The sequence below is a fragment of the Polypterus senegalus genome, chromosome 3 (genome assembly GCF_016835505.1).
Source record: "Polypterus senegalus isolate Bchr_013 chromosome 3, ASM1683550v1, whole genome shotgun sequence".
NCBI classification, from domain to species: Eukaryota; Metazoa; Chordata; class Cladistia; order Polypteriformes; family Polypteridae; genus Polypterus; species Polypterus senegalus.
In genome coordinates, this window is record NC_053156.1 from 26,086,531 (window position 1) to 26,105,772 (window position 19,242).

General features: G+C 40.1%; 1 protein-coding gene across 1 annotated transcript; it reads left to right on the forward strand.

Annotated features, from left to right (window-relative positions):
- The first annotated feature begins 13,922 nt into the window (after positions 1-13,922).
- On the forward strand, positions 13,923-16,498 carry LOC120524944 (transcription factor Sp1-like). The gene is made up of 3 exons (XM_039746828.1): positions 13,923-14,114; positions 14,737-14,816; positions 15,059-16,498. Exons 1-3 carry the CDS (start codon positions 14,108-14,110, stop codon positions 16,481-16,483), a joined length of 1,512 nt encoding a protein of 503 aa, XP_039602762.1. The 5' UTR covers positions 13,923-14,107; the 3' UTR covers positions 16,484-16,498.
- Positions 16,499-19,242: the final 2,744 nt, after the last annotated feature.

Consider the following 19,242-nt stretch of genomic DNA (forward strand, 5'->3'; position numbering starts at 1 on the left):
TGCAGATGCAATGACAATTCAGCCTACAGATTCTCTGAGGCCGTGACCACATCACTACGTGATGAGGATCATGTTCCAGTTTTCATCAATGAGGACAGGGTGGAGTGGGTATCAAGCTTTAGGAACCTGGTGATATACAGTATATCACCAGGGACCTTTCATGGACAGCTAAAACCACGGCACTGCTAAAGAAGGAATTTTCTTAAGAATGTTGAAAAAAAATGGCCTCCCTCGACAGGTGCTGTTGACCTACTACTGCTGCACCTCAGGTATTTTCACCCTTTGTATTTGTGTGTCATATCTCAGCTGCACTGCTGGTGATCGGAAAGATCTACATCGGGTTGTGTAAATAAAGAGAAAACTGAAATCTTAGTGATTGGCAATAATAATGGATACAATGAGGCTGGTAGAAATAAACTGGATACATTAGGATTAAAAGTCAAGATGGAGGTTAAAAGCTTAGGGGTAACTGTTGACTGTAATCTAAATATTAAATTGCATATTAATCAGATCACTAGGACAGCATTTTTTCACCTAAGAGACATAGCAAAATTTAGACCTCTTATATCTTTAAAAGATGCTGAGAAATTAGTTCACGCATTTCTTTTCAGTCGACTAGATTACTGTAACGCACTCCTCTCAGGACTACCCAAAACAGACATAAATCACTTGCAACGAGTGCAGAATGCAGCTGCTAGAATCCTAACCAGGAAAAGAAAATCCAAACACATTTCTCCAGTTTTAATGTCACTACACTGGTTACCTGTGTCATTCAGGATTGACTTTAAAATTCTGCTTATGGTTTATAAAGCCTTAAATAATCTCGCTCCATCTTATATATCGTAATGTCTGACACCTTATATTCCAAACCGTAACCTTAGATCCTCAAATGAGTGTCTCCTTAGAATTCCAAGAACAAAGCTTAAAAGAAGTGGTGAGGCGACCTTCTGCTGTTATGCACCTAAAATCTGGAATAGCCTGCCAATAGGAATTTGCCAGGCTGATACAGTAGAGCACTTTAAAACACTGCTGAAAACACATTACTTTAACATGGCCTTTTTATAACTTCAATTTAACTTAATCCTGATACTCTGTATGTTCAATTTCCTCATAATAACTACTCATGGTGGCTCTAAAATCCGTACTGACCCCTACTCTCTCTTCTGTTTCTTTTTCCAGTTTATTTGTGGTGGTGGCCTGCGCCACCTCCACTTACTCAAAGCTTCATGATGCTCCAGCAATGATGGATGGATTAAAAGGCAGAAGTCTACGTGACCATCATCATCATCAAGCCTTTCCGTGAGAACCCTAAATCCAAAGAGGACTGTTTCATTTATGTTAGGTAGAATGCCCAGAGGGGACTGGGCAGTCTAATGGTCTGGAATCCTTACAGATTTTATTTTTTTCTTCAGCCGTCTGGAGTTTTTTTGTTTTTTGTTTTTCTGCCCATCCTGCCCATTGGACCTTACTCTTATTCTATGTTAATTAATGTTGACTTATTTTGTTTTCTTATTGTGTCTTTTATTTTTCTATTCTTTATTATGTAAAGCACTTTGAGCTACTGTTTGTATGAAAATGTGCTACATAAATAAATGTTGTTGTGTCAAGAGCGGACAGAATTGTTAGGGTGCAGCTTCCAGCCCTAGATGACATCTATAGGACACGCTGCCTCAGGAAAGCTACCAGCATCTTCATGGATTTCACTCACCCATGCCATAGTCTATTTGAACTTCTCCCATCTGGCAAATGCTACGGAGCCATTTCTACATAAACCATGAGGGTCAGAGACAGTTTCATCCCAAGAGGTATAAGCACACTCAATCAATCCATTAAGCGGTCCCAGTAGAGCACTTCACACTCTATGTATATGTACATATGCTTTTCTTATTGAATACTTTAAATGTGCTGTATTTTTCATTTTTTTATCAATTTTAATTAGACACAAATAACATTCCATACAGTCAAGTAGTGACAAGTCAGGATCTGTTCTAAAATTTTAAAAAATATGTCAGGATCTTTTCAATATTTTAGAATAAGCTTCTATTTCAGAGAAGAGGATATCCTTCTTTTCTTACTCCTTTTATAGTGTAGCTTTGGTTGCTGGCTTTTTTCTCTTTCTCTTGGGTGGGGGTCAAAATTTGCTTCGATTTGTTAATTTTGACTTGACTGTATGTAATACTAGGGTGTTGTACCATGTTAGCCATTATGAATGTAGTGAGAAGGCAAGCAAAATGACACCTTTTATTGGCTAACTAGAGAGAATACAATATGCAGGCTTTGGAGGCAACTGAGGCCCCTTCTTCATGCAAGATGTAATGTTTAAGACGTTTAAGATGTAATGTAACATTTAAGATGTAATGTGGTTATACAGTATCTTGCCCTGGAAACATTTTGGACAATTTGAAACGAGAAGCGCTTACTAAGCGCTTGATAAAATGTTGAATAACTGAATACTTTGCGCATACGGAGCTTGAGTGTATTCTGGGCATGGCTTCCTTCCACTTCTTTTCTAAAATATTAATAGACAGATCCTTTCCCCAATGTACTTTAAAATCTTTCCCCAAGAGACTTTTAAATCTACTCTCTATATATAAAATCCTAAGCCTAAAAGTGCAACGATTTTGTGTAATGATTTTATGTGACGTTTTTATGTCATGCTTTAAATTGGGCTTATTTTAAAACCTACATATATATGTTTGGTATCATTCTTTTCAGAATTTATTGAACTTTAATTTAATTTTGTTAGATTTTCAGATTCTTATTCCGTTATTAAATTATAAACTAAAAAATATCAAGAACTCACGTCCCCCAAGATGAGACTTAACCAAGAGTGCCAAAAGATTTAACCATGCCCAGGGCCAGAAATAAAAGACAAAGAGTAGGACAGCTGCTGTACAGGCTTTTAAATGTTCGAAGTGCCGCGCGAGATGCAGATCACGCGGCACGACAGCAGCAGCAGCAAGCCAGCAGCAGATCATGCAAAGAGGAGGTAAAAAAAAAAACTATTTGTTTCCCATCGTATCACCGTTTAAATGGGGGTTTCGGAGGAGCCACCACATCGCCTTGGGATGCATTCAGCCCCCCTCTTCACAATGCGAGCGGCAGACTGGCCGCAACTGGGGGTTGGCCACTGAAGGCACCGGGAGGCTTGTCCCCTTAGTATTTTTATAAATTGTAGAGATGCTATCTGAGTCTCCAAGACTGATCAATAATTCTTCTGGAATAGAACAAGGTGAGGAAAATTGGGCAGGTTCTGTTTAGCAAGGATTCTAGCTTGAAAGTAGTGGAGGAATTGTGCTGATGAGAAGTTGTATCTGAAGTTTAATTGTTCATAGGATGCAATAATTCTGCTATTATTGTCATTTTATGGGGAGAATATTGCTTTGTGGAGGAGTTGCACATTGAATCACAATGAAGGAATTCAATTCAATTGAATACAAAAAATTGTATTTTTGTACAGTTCAGCACGTTTCACTGAGTTCAGGCACTTCCACATATTTACTGTGATGTATTAACAGTTAATTCCTAAACGAGTGCTGATACTGGCACCTAAACAGCTCCAGGGACCTGGGTTTAATTCTTAACTTAGTCATGGTTTATGCAGAGCTCACCCACATTCCATGTGGATTTTCCACAAGGAGCCTCAGGCCACGTTTACAATACCAGCTCTCAAAGAGATGTCTGTGGTACTTGCATTACACTATCTTGAATGTGGCCCGACAGTTTATTATTCAACTTACAGTATGTAGAATGTGTATGGGCTGTGCACGTGCTATGACTTTTAACGCAGGTAAGGCAAAAACCTGGATCTCCGCATGTTGTTTTTTTTTTACAAGTTTTAGAAGCAGTGCTCATTTTGTAAACATGGCAAGTCTATGCAAGAAGGGTTATGGCATTTTATGTTATTTCCTGGATCTCCATTCAGAGACAAATTTGGATACACAATCTGGTGGGACTGTTTTGGTGACTCTCACTGGCTGGAGAACTTTTGAATGCAGATGAATAAAATTAGGAAACCTGTGCATTCCTCACAGCCAAACTGAGGCCCTGACCACATTACTACGTTTTTGTTTACAAACATAAAAAATGTGCCTTTTGTCCACACTATCCTGGCTTTTTCAACCCCTAAAAGCAAAAAATTGTGAAAATTATATCCAGAGCTGTATACTTCTGAAAACACAGCCTCAGCACTATGCCGTAGACAGGCAAGAACGCAGATTTTTGAAAATGCAGCCTCTAATCACATTTGTGCTTATTTCTGGCCCTCTCTTTACACAATAAACTTTATTTTTACAGGACTTTCCATTGTGTTTTTTGTGTCACTTACCTATATATACTCAGCAAAAAAAGAAATGTCCCTTTTTCAGGACTGTGTATTTCAACAATAATGTTTTAAAAATCCAAATAACTTTACAGATCTTCATTGTAAAGGGTTTAAACAATGTTTTCCATGCATGTTCAATTAACCATAATCAATTAATTAACATGCACCTGTGGAATGGTCGTTAAGACCTTAACAGCTTACAGAAAGTAGGCATTTAAGGTCACAGTTCTAAAAATGCAGGACACTAAAGAGACTTGTCTACCGACTGTGAAAAACACCCAAAGAAAGATGCCCAGGGTCCCTGCTCATCTGCGTGAACTAGCATTAGGCATGCTGCAGGGAGGCATGAGGACTGCTGATGTGGCTAGGGCAATAAATTGTCATGTCCGCACTGTGAGACGCCTAAGACAGCGCTACAGGGAGACAGGAAGGACAGCTGATCATCTTTGCAGTGGAAGACCACGTGTAACAACACCTGCACAGGATCGGTACATCCGAATATCACACCTGCGTGACAGGTACAGGATGGCCACAACAACTGCCCGAGTCACACCAGGAACACACAATCCCTCCATCAGTGCTCAGACTGTCCGCAATAGGCTGAGAGAGGCTGGACTGAGGGCTTGTAGGCCTGTTGTAAGGCAGGTCCTTACCAGACATCACCAGCAACAACGCCGCCTATGGGCACAGACCCACCTTCGCTGGACCAGACAGGAGTGTCAAAAAGTGCTCTTCACCGATGAGTCACGGTTTTGTCTCACCAGGGGTGATGGACGGATTCATGTTTATCGTCGAAGGAATTGAGCACGTCTGGGACCTGTGGATCGCAGGGTGAGGGCTAGGGCCATTCCCCCCAGAAATGTCCAGGAACTTGCAGGTGCCTTGGTGGAAGAGTGGGGTAACATCTCACAGCAAGAACTGACAAATCTGGTCCAGTCCATGAGGAGGAGATGCACTGCAGTACTTCAAGCAGCTGGTGGCCACACCAGATACTGACTGGTACTTTTGATTTTGAGCCTCCCTTCATTCAGGGACACATTGTGAAACATTTTTAGTTTATGTTTTATGGTGTTGACTCTTTTAGTGTTCATACAAATATTTACACATTAAGTTTACTGAAAGTAAAAACAGTTGAAAGTCAGAGGACGTTTCTTTTTTTGCGGAGTATACATCTAAAGTGTGTCTTGCACAGTGTGAATGCTTCATGCATGCACAAAAGGCAAACAATGATCACTTCAACTTTGTAATAATGACTGTGGCGTAACTTTCCCTTTAAGAAGGACATTTCTTCTTTCTCTTTCTGCCGATGTGCACGTCCAGTGTAGGAAACGGCTACATCACATGCATTTGTGAATTTCCCCTTGGGATTAATAAAGTATCTATCTATCTATCTATCTATGATAATATTTAGGGGGAATGGAGATACTTTGGTATACAATGTGAAAACACTAGTGTGGACGGAGATCGTTTTCATCTAAAAAGGCCATTTTCAAATGAAAACATAGTAATGTGGACACAGCCTGACTGCTCACTTCATCTGCCATAATTGTTTTAATGTGTCACAGGATTAACAAAAATGATATAATCAATCCAGTTCTTTCAGGAAAAAATCTCATCAAAAAGTGCAAATTACATTGGGTAGACATTGAGGCCTAGTAGTGAAAGAACTGTAGTTTACACTTTTATGCTACAAGGCAGCTGGTTCAAGGCCTCACCACCAACCTTCAATGTGACCCTGAGTAAGTCACAAAATGCCTGTAATCTAATTGCAAAAAATAAAATATAATGGAAACCACTGCACTAAAGCTCATTCTTGTAATGTTTCTTTGCATACTAGTGACAATATTAATACAGATACTACTATATAAAAGTAAGGTTGTCATGTTAATTGGCAATTATGAACTGAAATGGATGGTATTACTGGTTCTAATCAATAATAATAACAACAGCAATTTATTTCTTGTAAAGGCCAAATCACAAAAGGAATGAATGGGCTTTAACAGGCCCTGCCATCAACCTTGCCTCTCTAAGAAAACAAGAAAATACTCCCAAAAAAATCTGGTAGGAAAAAAAGTACAAGAAATCTTAGAAAAAGCAATTTAATGAGCAACCCCCTTCCAGATAGGATGTGTGTGAAATGGGTGTTAAAAAATGGTGTAAACACAAGTCACAAAAGAAACCACAAAAGAAACCACAAGTAACCCTCATCACAGAGCTTGATGGCCAATCTACTATTGCCACCTCGGAACTACAACAGTGTAAACTACAAAGCAAAATGCAAGAATAGATTATACCACTCACCAAATACAGAACTAATAACAAATAAAGTTAAAACAAACATGGACAACTTAAAATGCAGCCATCCGTTTTTTCAAGGCACGTTCCTTTACTGGGTTGTTGGATGCCTGGGCACAAGGTAGCAACCCAGGTGCATGTACCAATCTAATAAAGCACAGATTTGCTTACCCCTGGACAATTAACCAAATACCATTTTTTTTGGCTTGAAACTTTTTTTTTCATTTCTAGTGCTGTGGATGAGTTGAAAGCCACTACCGTATTTCAATTTAATACAAAAAGCATTAAGCATTTTTTTATCCATCCCTCTACATTCATTACATGATCCAAATAGTGTACAGTCCTATTACATCACATTGATTTTCATATCACATAAACATATCCGCGAATACCTGATCAGGTATAACTATTGATAATCTAAACTGGCAAATACAAATAAAGTGCTACCTATCTATAGGGTGGTCCAGATCAAAATATGCAATTTTCATTACGCTATAACTTAAGTTTATTACATAGAAAATCACCCGTAAAATTCCAGACCATCAAAAGTGTGGAAATGACGACATGAAGAATTGTGGAATCGTCCCTGCATAAATCAAAGTCATTCAGATGATCTGGATCTGCATAATTAGATCTGGACCACCCTGTATTTATAGTGCCTTTCATATCTACAGTGGTGTGAGAAACTATTTGCCCCCTTCCTGATTTCTTATTCTTTTGCATGTTTGTCACACAAAATGTTTCTGATCATCAAACACATTTAACCATTAGTCAAATATAACACAAGTAAACACAAAATGCAGTTTTTAAATGATGGTTTTATTATTTAGGAGAAAAAAATCCAAACCTATATGGCCCTGTGTGAAAAAGTAATTGCCCCCTTGTTAAAAAATAACCTAACTGTGGTGTATCACACCTGAGTTCAATTTCCGTAGCCACCCCCAGGCCTGATTACTGCCACACCTGTTTCAATCAAGAAATCACTTAAATAGGAGCTGCCTGACACAGAGAAGTAGACCAAAAGCACCTCAAAAGCTAGACATCATGCCAAGATCCAAAGAAATTCAGGAACAAATGAGAACAGAAGTAACTGAGATCTATCAGTCTGGTAAAGGTTATAAAGCCATTTCTAAAGCTTTGGGACTCCAGCGAACCAAAGTGAGAGCCATTATCCACAAATGGCAAAAACATGGAACAGTGGTGAACCTTCCCAGGAGTGGCCGGCCGACCAAAATTACCCCAAAGCGCAGAGACGACTCATCCGAGAGGTCACAAAAGACCCCAGGACAACGTCTAAAGAACTGCAGGCCTCAATTGCCTCAATTAAGGTCAGTGTTCACGACTCCACCATAAGAAAGAGACTGGGCAAAACGGCCTGCATGGCAGATTTCCAAGACGCAAACCACTGTTAAGCAAAAGAACATTAGGGCTCGTCTCAATTTTGCTAAGAAACATTTCAATGATTGCCAAGACTTTTGGGAAAATACCTTGTGGACTGATGAGACAAAAGTTGAACTTTTGGAAGGCAAATGTCCCGTTACATCTGGCGTAAAAGGAACACAGCATTTCAGAAAAAGAACATCATACCAACAGTAAAATATGGTGGTGGTAGTGTGATGGTCTGGGGTTGTTTTGCTGCTTCAGGACCTGGAAGGCTTGCTGTGATAGATGGAACCCTGAATTCTACTGTCTACCAAAAATCCTGAAGGAGAATGTCCGGCCATCTGTTCGTCAACTCAAGCTGAAGCGATCTTGGGTGCTGCAACAGGACAATGACCCAAAACACACCAGCAAATCCACCTCTGAATGGCTGAAGAAAAACAAAATGAAGACTTTGGAGTGGCCTAGTCAAAGTCCTGACCTGAATCCAATTGAGATGCTATGGCATGACCTTAAAAAGGCGGTTCATGCTAGAAAACCCTCAAATAAAGCTGAATTACAACAATTCTGCAAAGATGAGTGGGCCAAAATTCCTCCAGAGCGCTGTAAAAGACTCATTGCAAGTTATCCAAACGCTTGATTGCAGTTATTGCTGCTAAGGGTGGCCCAACCAGTTATTAGGTTCAGGGGCAATTACTTTTTCACACAGGGCCATGTAGGTTTGGATTTTTTCTCCCTAAATAATAAAACCATCATTTAAAAACTGCATTTTGTGTTTACTTGTGTTATATTTGACTAATGGTTAAATGTGTTTGATGATCAGAAACATTTTGTGTGACAAACATGCAAAAGAATAAGAAATCAGGAAGGGGGCAAATAGTTTTTCACACCACTGTATCTATGAATTATATAGTGCCTTTCATATCTATCTATTATATAGGTGCCTTTCATATCGATCTATCTATCTATTTAAGAGGCATTCTCCATTTTGGGGTCACAGAAGATGAAACCCATCCCAGCAATATTATGCACTGCAGGAACCATAGCACATGAAGAAAGCACTTGCAGCCATTGGGAGAATGTGCAAATTGAACACAGACAGTGATTTAGTATGAAATGTAGCCCAGATTCCTGAGGGAATGGAAGCTACAGTGCTATTCCTTCCATCTACTCATGAATCAAATCGATCTTCCTTTAACATAATGTCACTAGTAACTTAAATAATCAGCAAATCACTTTGCAAAACACTAAAATCGCAAAATAACAATCACAACCCACTTATTCCAATACAATATCTGTCCTCGGGGTTAGAATCTATCTAAGCAGTCCTGGACAGGGTGACATGCAATTGAAGAGAACACCCTTGTAAACGCCCACACAGAGAAAATTTGGATCATCAATTGAACCGAACCTAAATGTTTTTTGAAGATGTGTAAAGGAAAATCCACCTAAAGGACACACAAACAATGACCAGACCCAGGATTAGAGCCCAGGACTGGATGCATGACTAACCACTACACCTCCATGGCACACCAAAACAACACAGGCCACAAAAAAGGCATATAATGCTTTTTAGAAATCCATCTGTTTTCCAGTTTTGGCTTGGCACAGAGAACTGGACCTGTCCCAACAGCAATGAGAACAACACAGACTCCATTCTGGACAGGTGGCAAGGCACATACGACCACAGTCACACTGAGGCAATTACAAGATGTCAATCAACCTACATTAAAACCATGAATTATAAAATATTGGGTAAGATAAAAGGGTGCAAGAAAAAAAAACTTTTCTGGGCAAAGACTCAGGCTTTATTTTAAACATATTTAACTGGTCCCTTAACGTCTCAGGTTTACTGCCAATAATCTCAAAAAAACTTTGAATTACAGAAAATACATGTTCTTCATCAAGGAGATAGACCACCTCCTGCAGAAAGTCTCATATAATATAGGTATGGTGTACAAGAAGGAAAAGGAATTCGTAAACCATCCACCCATTTTTGAAACCCGCTATATCCTGAACTGGGTTACTGGACAGCTGAAGTCTATCCCAACAAGAATTAAACCTTCACAACTAATTGCCAGCAAGCATTAGACCTTCATAACTAATTCCCCTGTATGACCCTGCCAGTATTCACAACACTTATATACTTTATTGCCCCATCTGTAAAAACTCTTAATATAAAATTACTGTAAAAAGGTGCACATCAAAAGAGATTTGACTGACATTTAATATAAATATAGTAGATCCATTTCAAAAATATATCAGAATAGGATCATATAAGAGTGGTGGGGTAAATGCTGCCTTAGCTCCTTTCAGAATGAAATAAATGTGCATATTACACTGGGGAGACAGCAAGGCCTGGTGGCTAAGGCACAATACTTTAAGACCCAATCCTGCTGGTTTAAAGCGTCTCCACCAGCCTGCTTCACGACCTTGAGCAAGTTACAAACAGCCTGTGATATAACAGTAAAAAAAATTATGGCAACCTCTGTTCTCATAAAGTACCTTTGACTAACTGTGATAATATTGACACTGATACTGCTCTATAAAATTTAGGTTGTCATATTAATTGTCCATTATGAATTGAAATGGATCTCAAGTTGGTTAACTGGCTGGAGATAAGAAGGACAAATAAAAGGAAAATGCTCCCTGTGGAGTGAGGTCACCAGTAGAGTCACTCAAGGGTCTGTCCTTGGACTGGTACTTTTTCTGATTTACATTAATGACAAAGACTTTGCCATAGCTTGTAGCAGAGGACACTAATATCCAAGGAACAGCAAACTCTGAAAAGGTTTTCAAGAAGACCTGGACAAGCATCATCTGTAAAATGGAGTTTGCACTGGGTGTGATGAGGATAGACAGGATTAGAAATGAGTACGTTAATGGGTTCAGCACAGGTGGGACGGTAAGGAGACAAAGTCAGAAAGGCGAGATTGCATTGGCTTGGACATGTGCAGTGGGGAGATGCTGAGTATATTGGGGAAATGATGCTAAGAATAGAGCAGCCAGGCAAGAGGAAAAGAGGAAGGCCTAAGAGAAGGTTTATGGCTGTGGTGAGAGAGGGCATGCAGCTGATGGATGTGACAGACCAAGATGCAGAGGACAAGAAGATATGGAAAAAGACAATTCACAGGAGCAACCGAAAGAAGAAGATTATAGAAAAGTGCAAAGTGCTACATGTAGGCAAAAGGAATGTCAACAATAAATACCTGATGGGAGACACTGACCTACAGGAAGCAACCTCTGAAAAAGATTTAGGGGTTTATGTTGACACAATGTTTTCATCATCTAAGCAATGTGCAGAAGCGATTAAAAAGGCAAATAAAATGTAAAATGTTGGGTTATTCCCATAACTGCTGAATATAAATCAAAGAACGTCATGCTCAGACTACATAACAGTCTAGTGAGACCACATCTGGAGTATTGTATGCAAGTTTTGTCACCACACTACAAGAAAGTCAGAGCAGCACTTGAAGCTGTGCAGAGGACAGCAACCTGATACATCCTAGGACTTTAAGAAAATGTCATACTGTGACAGAGCGGGAGAATTAAACCTGAATATGGTCCTCAAAATTCTCAAAGGCATTGATAAAGATAGATCCAGCAAAATGTTTTCAACTAAATGGTGCATCACGTAAAGTACAATAGGACACCAGTAGAAATTAAGCAGAAGTGCATTTAAAACTGAATTCATGAAGTACTTCTTTACGCAAAGAGTTGTGGGATTCTGGAACAAACTACTGAGACATGGAGTTGAAACAAAATCCTTGATCACCTTTAAGAAGAATCAGGATGAGAGATTGGGACAGTTTAGCTATTAGCTCAGGGGTTCTTAACCTGAGGAGGTCCATGGTTGGGTTTCAGGGGTCAGTGAGGGTCAAATAAAAATTAACGTTTATATTCACTATAAAGCCCAGTACTGTTGATTTAGAGTACTGTAGATGTAGCAGTAGTAGATCTGTTTAAATTTGCACAAGAGGATTGTATTTCATAAATATAATTGGTGGTCATTACTATTTGCATAAAAAGGAGTGATTTTTTTTAGATTGTTTACTTTAAAGTTTAATAATACTTTGTGTATGTCATATATGTATGAGACAATTAAATCGGGATAAAGTACATTATGTTCATTGCATGCAAAGTTGTCTTTGTGAGTATTTCTGGGGAAAGGGGGTCCATAGCTTTCATCAGTTTCTTAAAAGGGGTTTGTGACTCAAAAAAGGTTAAAATTCACTATATTAGCTAAACAAACGGATTTGATGGACTGAATGGTCTCCTATTGTTTGTCAAATTTCTTATGTTCTAAATGGATAGGATTACAGCTTCTAATTAATAATAAAAAAGATGTTAAGTATAGTCTGGCAAAGGGTACATTCACTCATGTTTGACTAATAACCCAAATATTGCTTCTTTGGCTACTAATTCCCCTGTAAGACCCCACCTGTATTCACAACATTTATTTATACAACACATTTTCATACAAACAATGCGCCTCAAAGTGCTTTATAAGATAAAATAAAAAGTTAATATTTAAAATATAAACAACACACAAATATGGAATATCTTTACCTGCTGTCCCATCTGTAAAAAGCTTTAATATAAAATTAATATAAAAAAGTTCCTAATAAAAGAGATCTGACTGACAATAATATACTGGATCAATAGTTATAAGCTGGTCTTTGGCATTGCAGTGTGAATTACAATGCTGCCACTTCAAATGTTATGTGAACTATTATTACTTTCTGACATCTTTATCCAAGGTGACTTACAATATTTGACATACAATTGCCTACACTTTTGTTTTTCCAGATCGACCACAGGCAGTTGAAGTGATCTGCTCAGGGTCACACAATGTCACCTTAACCACTATGCCACACAGCCTTCACATTATTATTCGACTGACTCCTTTATCCAAGGCGACTTACTACAACTAAGACACAATTAGTTACATTTTTTGTTTGTTTTTTGTGTTTTCAACTGCAACACAGGCGGGTGAAATGATTTGGGTCACACAGTGTCAGAGTGACAGGATCTGAATTGACAACCTCGGGGTCTGAAGTCCAAAGCCTTAACCACTATGCCTCACTTTAATTTTCCCGACCCCTTCTGCATCCTCCAAAGTAGTTTTGTAACAAAATAAATATTATACCGGTGGTAAACAAATAACTATACTATTTACTTCTGACACTTCTCTGAGAAACATTATCTAAACAACTAAAAGCAACCTCAAGGAGATATACAAAAAATAGGATTTTTCAAAGCGACCGAGACACCAAAAAAGTCTTAACATCTGACAAAGGAAAACTGCCACCGTATTTTAATTTTTAACATTGCACGATTCGTTTAACAGCTATACGACGTACTAATGAAAAAAATCACGCCATTATTTCCACTTCTTTAATGCAACATCAACCAATACGGCCAAACAATAAGTAGTTAAAATATAAACACTTTCTGAGCAGCAACCAAGATAACCAAAAACCTTAATTCTCATAAATTAAGTTTTTATTTCCGGACAAGCGAATACGTTTAAATAAAAAAGAAAAACAGCAATTTTCTCTGTACGTAAGAAGATCACGATTGTTACTGATTACGCGTCGGGATTTATGCGACAAGTAAAATGTTTTAGCTGTTTACTGTATTTATTATTTTTTACTTTTTAAACGAAACTTCCCTCCAATGCTCCTTAATGGCGACCTTTTTCCGCCAAAATAAATTCTTCTCCCTCCCAAAGGCGTTCGTCAAACAGTTGCGGTACAACCTACCCGGATTTAACCCCACCCAAAACCAACCCCCCCTCTGAAGTTATTGATTGGGTGCTCGCTAGAACATACTTCTATTTGATTGGCTATCAAAGTCTGTCGCTCACGTCTAACATTCCAAGCTCACGAAGAAAGAGGCGGTGAAAAAATCCTACCGCCTTCGCGCACTAAAACCCACCTCCAGAGGCTTAGTAATGGCCAATTGACGACGTTTTCTGCGTGCTGATTGGTGGTAGGACACGTCGCTCCGCGTCTTGAGGTTTGGTGTTCTGTAGTTCGGTTGCAACGTCTCCAAGTTGATGTCGGCCCACAAGAAGCTCAGCGAAGCTCCTCCCGTCCCCCCAAAATGAGTGGTAAGGAAACTTTTTTTTTTAGTTACATGGGGAAAATAAAACAACAAATTAATTACAAAAATTAAGCAATTATTTTAAAGCAGGTTAGGTTCAAGTTAAGATCCCCTCGCCAAAAACCCGGAAGGTCTAAAATGGCTCCGTTTATTCCACTTCAAAGTAGTTAGTGTGACACAAACTTCCAAGTTGTTTGGATGTGAAAGTGTGAACCAGTGTACGTGACACACGGTTGAATTCAAAACTTCTCGTAACACGGAATAAATGCACGTAGGGTTGCATCAGTGTAAAGAGTCACGAAAAGTTCAAAAAAGTTTGCAACGTACGTAGAAGTAGAATGTTCCGTTGGTGGGAGTTTTAAAATGTGCCGTATTCGATTTGCAAGAATGCCGCCAAATATGTAAAACGGAAAAGAATTTGACCGCATCTATTTTTAATTATGTGCTCCCCTGCTTCGTCCTGCTAACCGTCACATTTTAAGTAAATGAAAAGTAGACTTTAACCCGTAAAGCGCCCCCACCCCCTCCTCCCCGCGCGCGCATATGGTAAAAAGCGCCGGCCTTGTGTTAAGGATAAGTATATATTTGAGCCCGGTTGTACATTTTCTAATTGTATTCTTTTTCCTTAGATCAGGACCAACACCCAGATGACATGGCCAATCTGGTGGAAAGCAGTTACCTCTCGAAGAGAAGCACAAGCTCCGGCCAGGTGCCTTACTTTTGTTTTCTGTCATCATGACTCTTGTGTCAAGGTTTGCCTCATGGCTTAAGCCGGTGGGTCGGGGTCTGTTGTTGACAGCACGTTTTGCACATGCTAAAAAAATCGGGGTGTTGATCTTCCTGCCTAAGCTCCACACTCTTGGGCTGATTTGCACTGCCCACTGTGGGCTGCTGCTGAGAGACAAGGGTGGCCTCCGTCGGAATTAACCCCTCCCATTGTGTCTGTTTCAGGACTCGCAGCCGTCCCCCCTCGCCTTGCTGGCAGCCACCTGCAGTCGGATTGAATCTCCTAACGAGAGCCCACAAGAGGGCCAGCCAGGCTCTGCTGACCACCAGCTGGACCTGACCACCGCCCAGATCACTCAGACTGCAAACGGCTGGCAGATCATTCCAGCTGTTGTCTCCGGGGTCTCCAGCTCCTCTGCCTCCACCGCTGCCACCACTTCAGCAGCTGGCGATGCCAGTAAAAATCGTCAGCTTGCCAACAGTCAACAGTTTGTAGTTGCTTCAGCTGCTGGGCTTCAGGGTCAGCAAGTGTTAGCCAGTCTGACTGGTGTGATGCCCAATATTCAGTATCAGGTAATCCCCCAGTTCCAAACAGTGGACGGGCAGCAGTTGCAATTTGCCCCTCCCGCACAAGTCAATGTGCAGGCAGATGCTTCTGGACAATTTCAGCTCATTTCTCAAGGAGGCGGCCAGCATATTATTGCTGCTGCAAACAGATCTGCTGCCTCCGGAGGTGGAGGGAGCAACCTTATTACCATGCCCAACCTTATCCAGCAAGCTGTTCCCTTGCAGAATATAGGCATAGCAAACAATGTGCTCCAGAGTCCAACACAGTTTCTTGCAAATGTGCCTGTGACTCTAAATGGGAACATCACCCTTTTGCCAGTCAGTGGTACCCCTCAGACAGTAGCAGTGAGTGGTTCAGAGTCTGGCACTACAACTAGCCTCCATCAGCCAACCTCCAGTTCCAGTGGGGTATTCCTTACCACATCTGGTACTTTAGCATCCACCACTCAGGCTGCCACTAGTAACAGCTTGCCCAGTTTCAGTATAGGTGGTGTACCTATCACAAGCTCTCAGTCAGCACAACGTTCTGGAAGTGGTGGGCAAGGAGGTGCATTTCAGAATTCAGGAAATGGTAACAATGGGCAGATCCAGCCTAGCCAGCAAGAGAGTAGAGACTCCCAGCCTCAGCAGCAGTTTGTCATCCAGCCACAAATTCTTCCAGGGACTTCAGCTATTTCTGCGTTGCAGAGTGCAACGGTGCCTGCTGGCCAAGCCTTCGCTGCTCAGACCATCTCTCAGGATGGTTTGCAAATCCAGACAATCCCTAATACTGGATCAATCCTCATTCGCACCATGGGTCCTAATGGCCAGGTGACCTGGCAGACACTTCAAGTGCAGAACCCAACTGGCACTCCAACAATCACTTTGGCACCAATGCAGTCCATCCCTCAATTGGCACATACTTCAGCTGGAACAGTAGCTGTTAATGCAGCACAACTCTCTGCTGTGCCCGGCCTTCAGACCATTAACCTGAATACCCTGGGAACCGCTGGCATTCAGATGCATCAACTGCAAGGTGTGCCGATTGCTATTGCCAGCACTGCAGGTAACAACCTACGTTATTTAGTGTGTGAGCAGGGTTGATGTTGTGAAAGACATGATATTCCTGGCATAGAATGGTGTGTGCGTGTTTGTGCATTTTGTTTTTGTTTATTAACTGGCATATTACTGTGGGTATTTATTCAATATGGTTTAAAAGTGTTAATACACACAAGATGTTACTTTTTCTTGCAAAGTACTATATGCCGTTTCGTGACTTTATTTAATGTGATTTTACTAACATTTATATAAAAAAAAAACTTCATTTGTAAATCCTTTTAAGTATGATGTTGTTATTTTTATAATCACACCCATTTTGTAAAATGTAATAACGTTTATTTCTTTATAACGTCACAGTTAGTCATGCCACAAATTACAATGCTCTTTTAGACATTTAGTAATATTGTTAGTAATAAAGCTTATGGATCCATTGTTGGCATGATGTTTAATTCCAACAAAGTCTGTTTCCTCCCCATTGTGAAACTACATTTCCTTTCATACTACAAATCTTGCCTAGTTTCCCCTGTTTCCGCTCTTAACCCTTTCCTGGTTGGCTTGCTTGGTTTAAAGTGGCAGTTCAAGGTCTTTCACTGCCCTTTAATAGTTACTTATGAATGGATGAGTAGGTAGAATTATTGGCCATTTATTTTTCTTACATTTGAAGGTGAAAGTAAAACTAGAAAATTCTGTGATGTCCTTCGTTTAATTTTATAATGAGAAATGTGCCAGACTAATGATGCACATGTCCTTGAAGACTTAAATTACAATGTCCTAATTTAACAGAAGCCTGCTAAGCTACAAAGATCAGTAAGAAATAATGAAATGACTACAGTGAAGTAATGACTGCCTTAGTTTACTAGTTGTTCCTGAAGATCCAGTTTGTCTGGTTGTGTGGGACTACTGAGCATAGTTAAGTTTTATAGTTCATGAAGAGCTTCATCTGCTGTGACAATAGGCAAATGGAATTCTGCAATCTGATACCAGTGGTTCAGGCTTGTCCATGCATGTTTGTATGTATGTACTATATGTAGCTAAAGTTTGTATAAGTAGAGTGATGTTATAATGATGTTTTTTTTTTTTTATATAATGGTACAAGTACTGGGGCGGCATGGTGGCGCAGTGGTAGCGCTGCTGCCTCGCAGTTAGGAGACCCGGGTTCGCTTCCCGGGTCCTCCCTGCATGGAGTTTGCATGTTCTTCCCGTGTCTGCGTGGGTTTCCTCCGGGCGCTCCGGGTTTCCACAGTCCAAAGACATGCAGGTTAGGTGGATTGGCGATTCTAAATTGGCCCTAATGTGTGCTTGGTGTGTGGGTGTGTTTGTTTGTGTTTGTCCTGTGGTGGGTTGGCACCCTGCCCAGGATTGTTTCCTGCCTTGTGCCCTGTGTTGGCTGGGATTGGCTCCAGCAGACCCCTGTGACCCTGTGTTCGGATTCAGCGGGTTGGAAAATGGATGGATGGGTACAAGTACTTTATCTTAGCAAGCTAATGTGGAAAACTAGAGCTCATATTAAACTTCACGAGAAGATTAGGTATTCAGTGTCCAAAATAAGTTTTATTTAAATATAAGCATGCTATTGGTTTTCTTTTTTTTTTCTTCTAACAGCCTTTATTATACTAGTTGCAATATTTTAAAAAATATTTTTGCATCCAGGGCGGACAACAAGGCAATCGCTTCATACTTGTGTTTATTTTTTTGATTTATACATACTGACATAGATGCAGGGGAGTGGGAGGAAAGATGTTGGATAGGTTGGTTTATGGCAGTCCTGGTGCAAGGCTAGAGAAAATTTGCAAAGATTGTGCTTCTTTTGTTTTTTTCTTTTTTCACATTTCTGTAATAAGACTGAATCAATGTCATACCATACAAGTGCAAAATAAGTTATCTTTAAATGGCACTAAAACCAAAATAAGCCCCTAATACCTCTGTATTTAACTTGCCAATCTGTCGGGTAGCTTACATTGCTTACTGATATAATGACAAAATTCTACCAAATAGAAGTATAATGATTATTCCTACCCATTATTCCAGTTTGCAGTATCTTTTTTCTAATTTATGCAAAGAATACAACATAACCACCCAAGTAATGCACGGTGTCAATTTATAGGCAAGATAGAAGCAAAGATGTAGAGCAATGTTTTACAACCTTTTTTCTGAGGGGGCACACTTTTTGTAACCTAAAAAATCGGCACACCATGATTCTATCAACCAAAAAAGCATTAAATCTGTACACGTGAAAAACTAAATGGTCAGAACCACCAGGAATGCCATCAAAAATCAGTTTGGAGATTGGCATTCCCAGACACAGCACTTATTGAGCATTTTGGATGCATTTTCCAGCTGCTTTGTTCATTTTGCCCATTCGTACAGGTGATCCTCTCTCTTCCTCACTCCACAGACCCAGGGTCCGAGGCAAGTCGTATGCCCACTGTACCTCGGCTCTGCAAGGGTTGCTGGTGAACTTGCACCCAGGTAGATGGACCACCAGGATGTCTCCTGGTTGCTAAAGTGCTCCCTCTGCAAAACGGTGATCATGGAGTTGCTTTTATGTATACTTCTCCAGGTAGTCCTGTCGCCCTCGGCCAGGTTTTGACTATCTGAGGAATGTGTTTCTCTCAGATCACAACCCAGGGGCACTACACTATTATTTCCTTACCGCACTAGTTGAGAAACACTTGTGTAGAGTATAATTATCAAGTCGTTGATGATGATAAGCAATTGAGGATGATATTTGCAGAGTGTTAACACAAGTTTTAATGTATGCCCATTTAAGAGATGCTTGTATTTCATTTAAATCCGACTTTAGC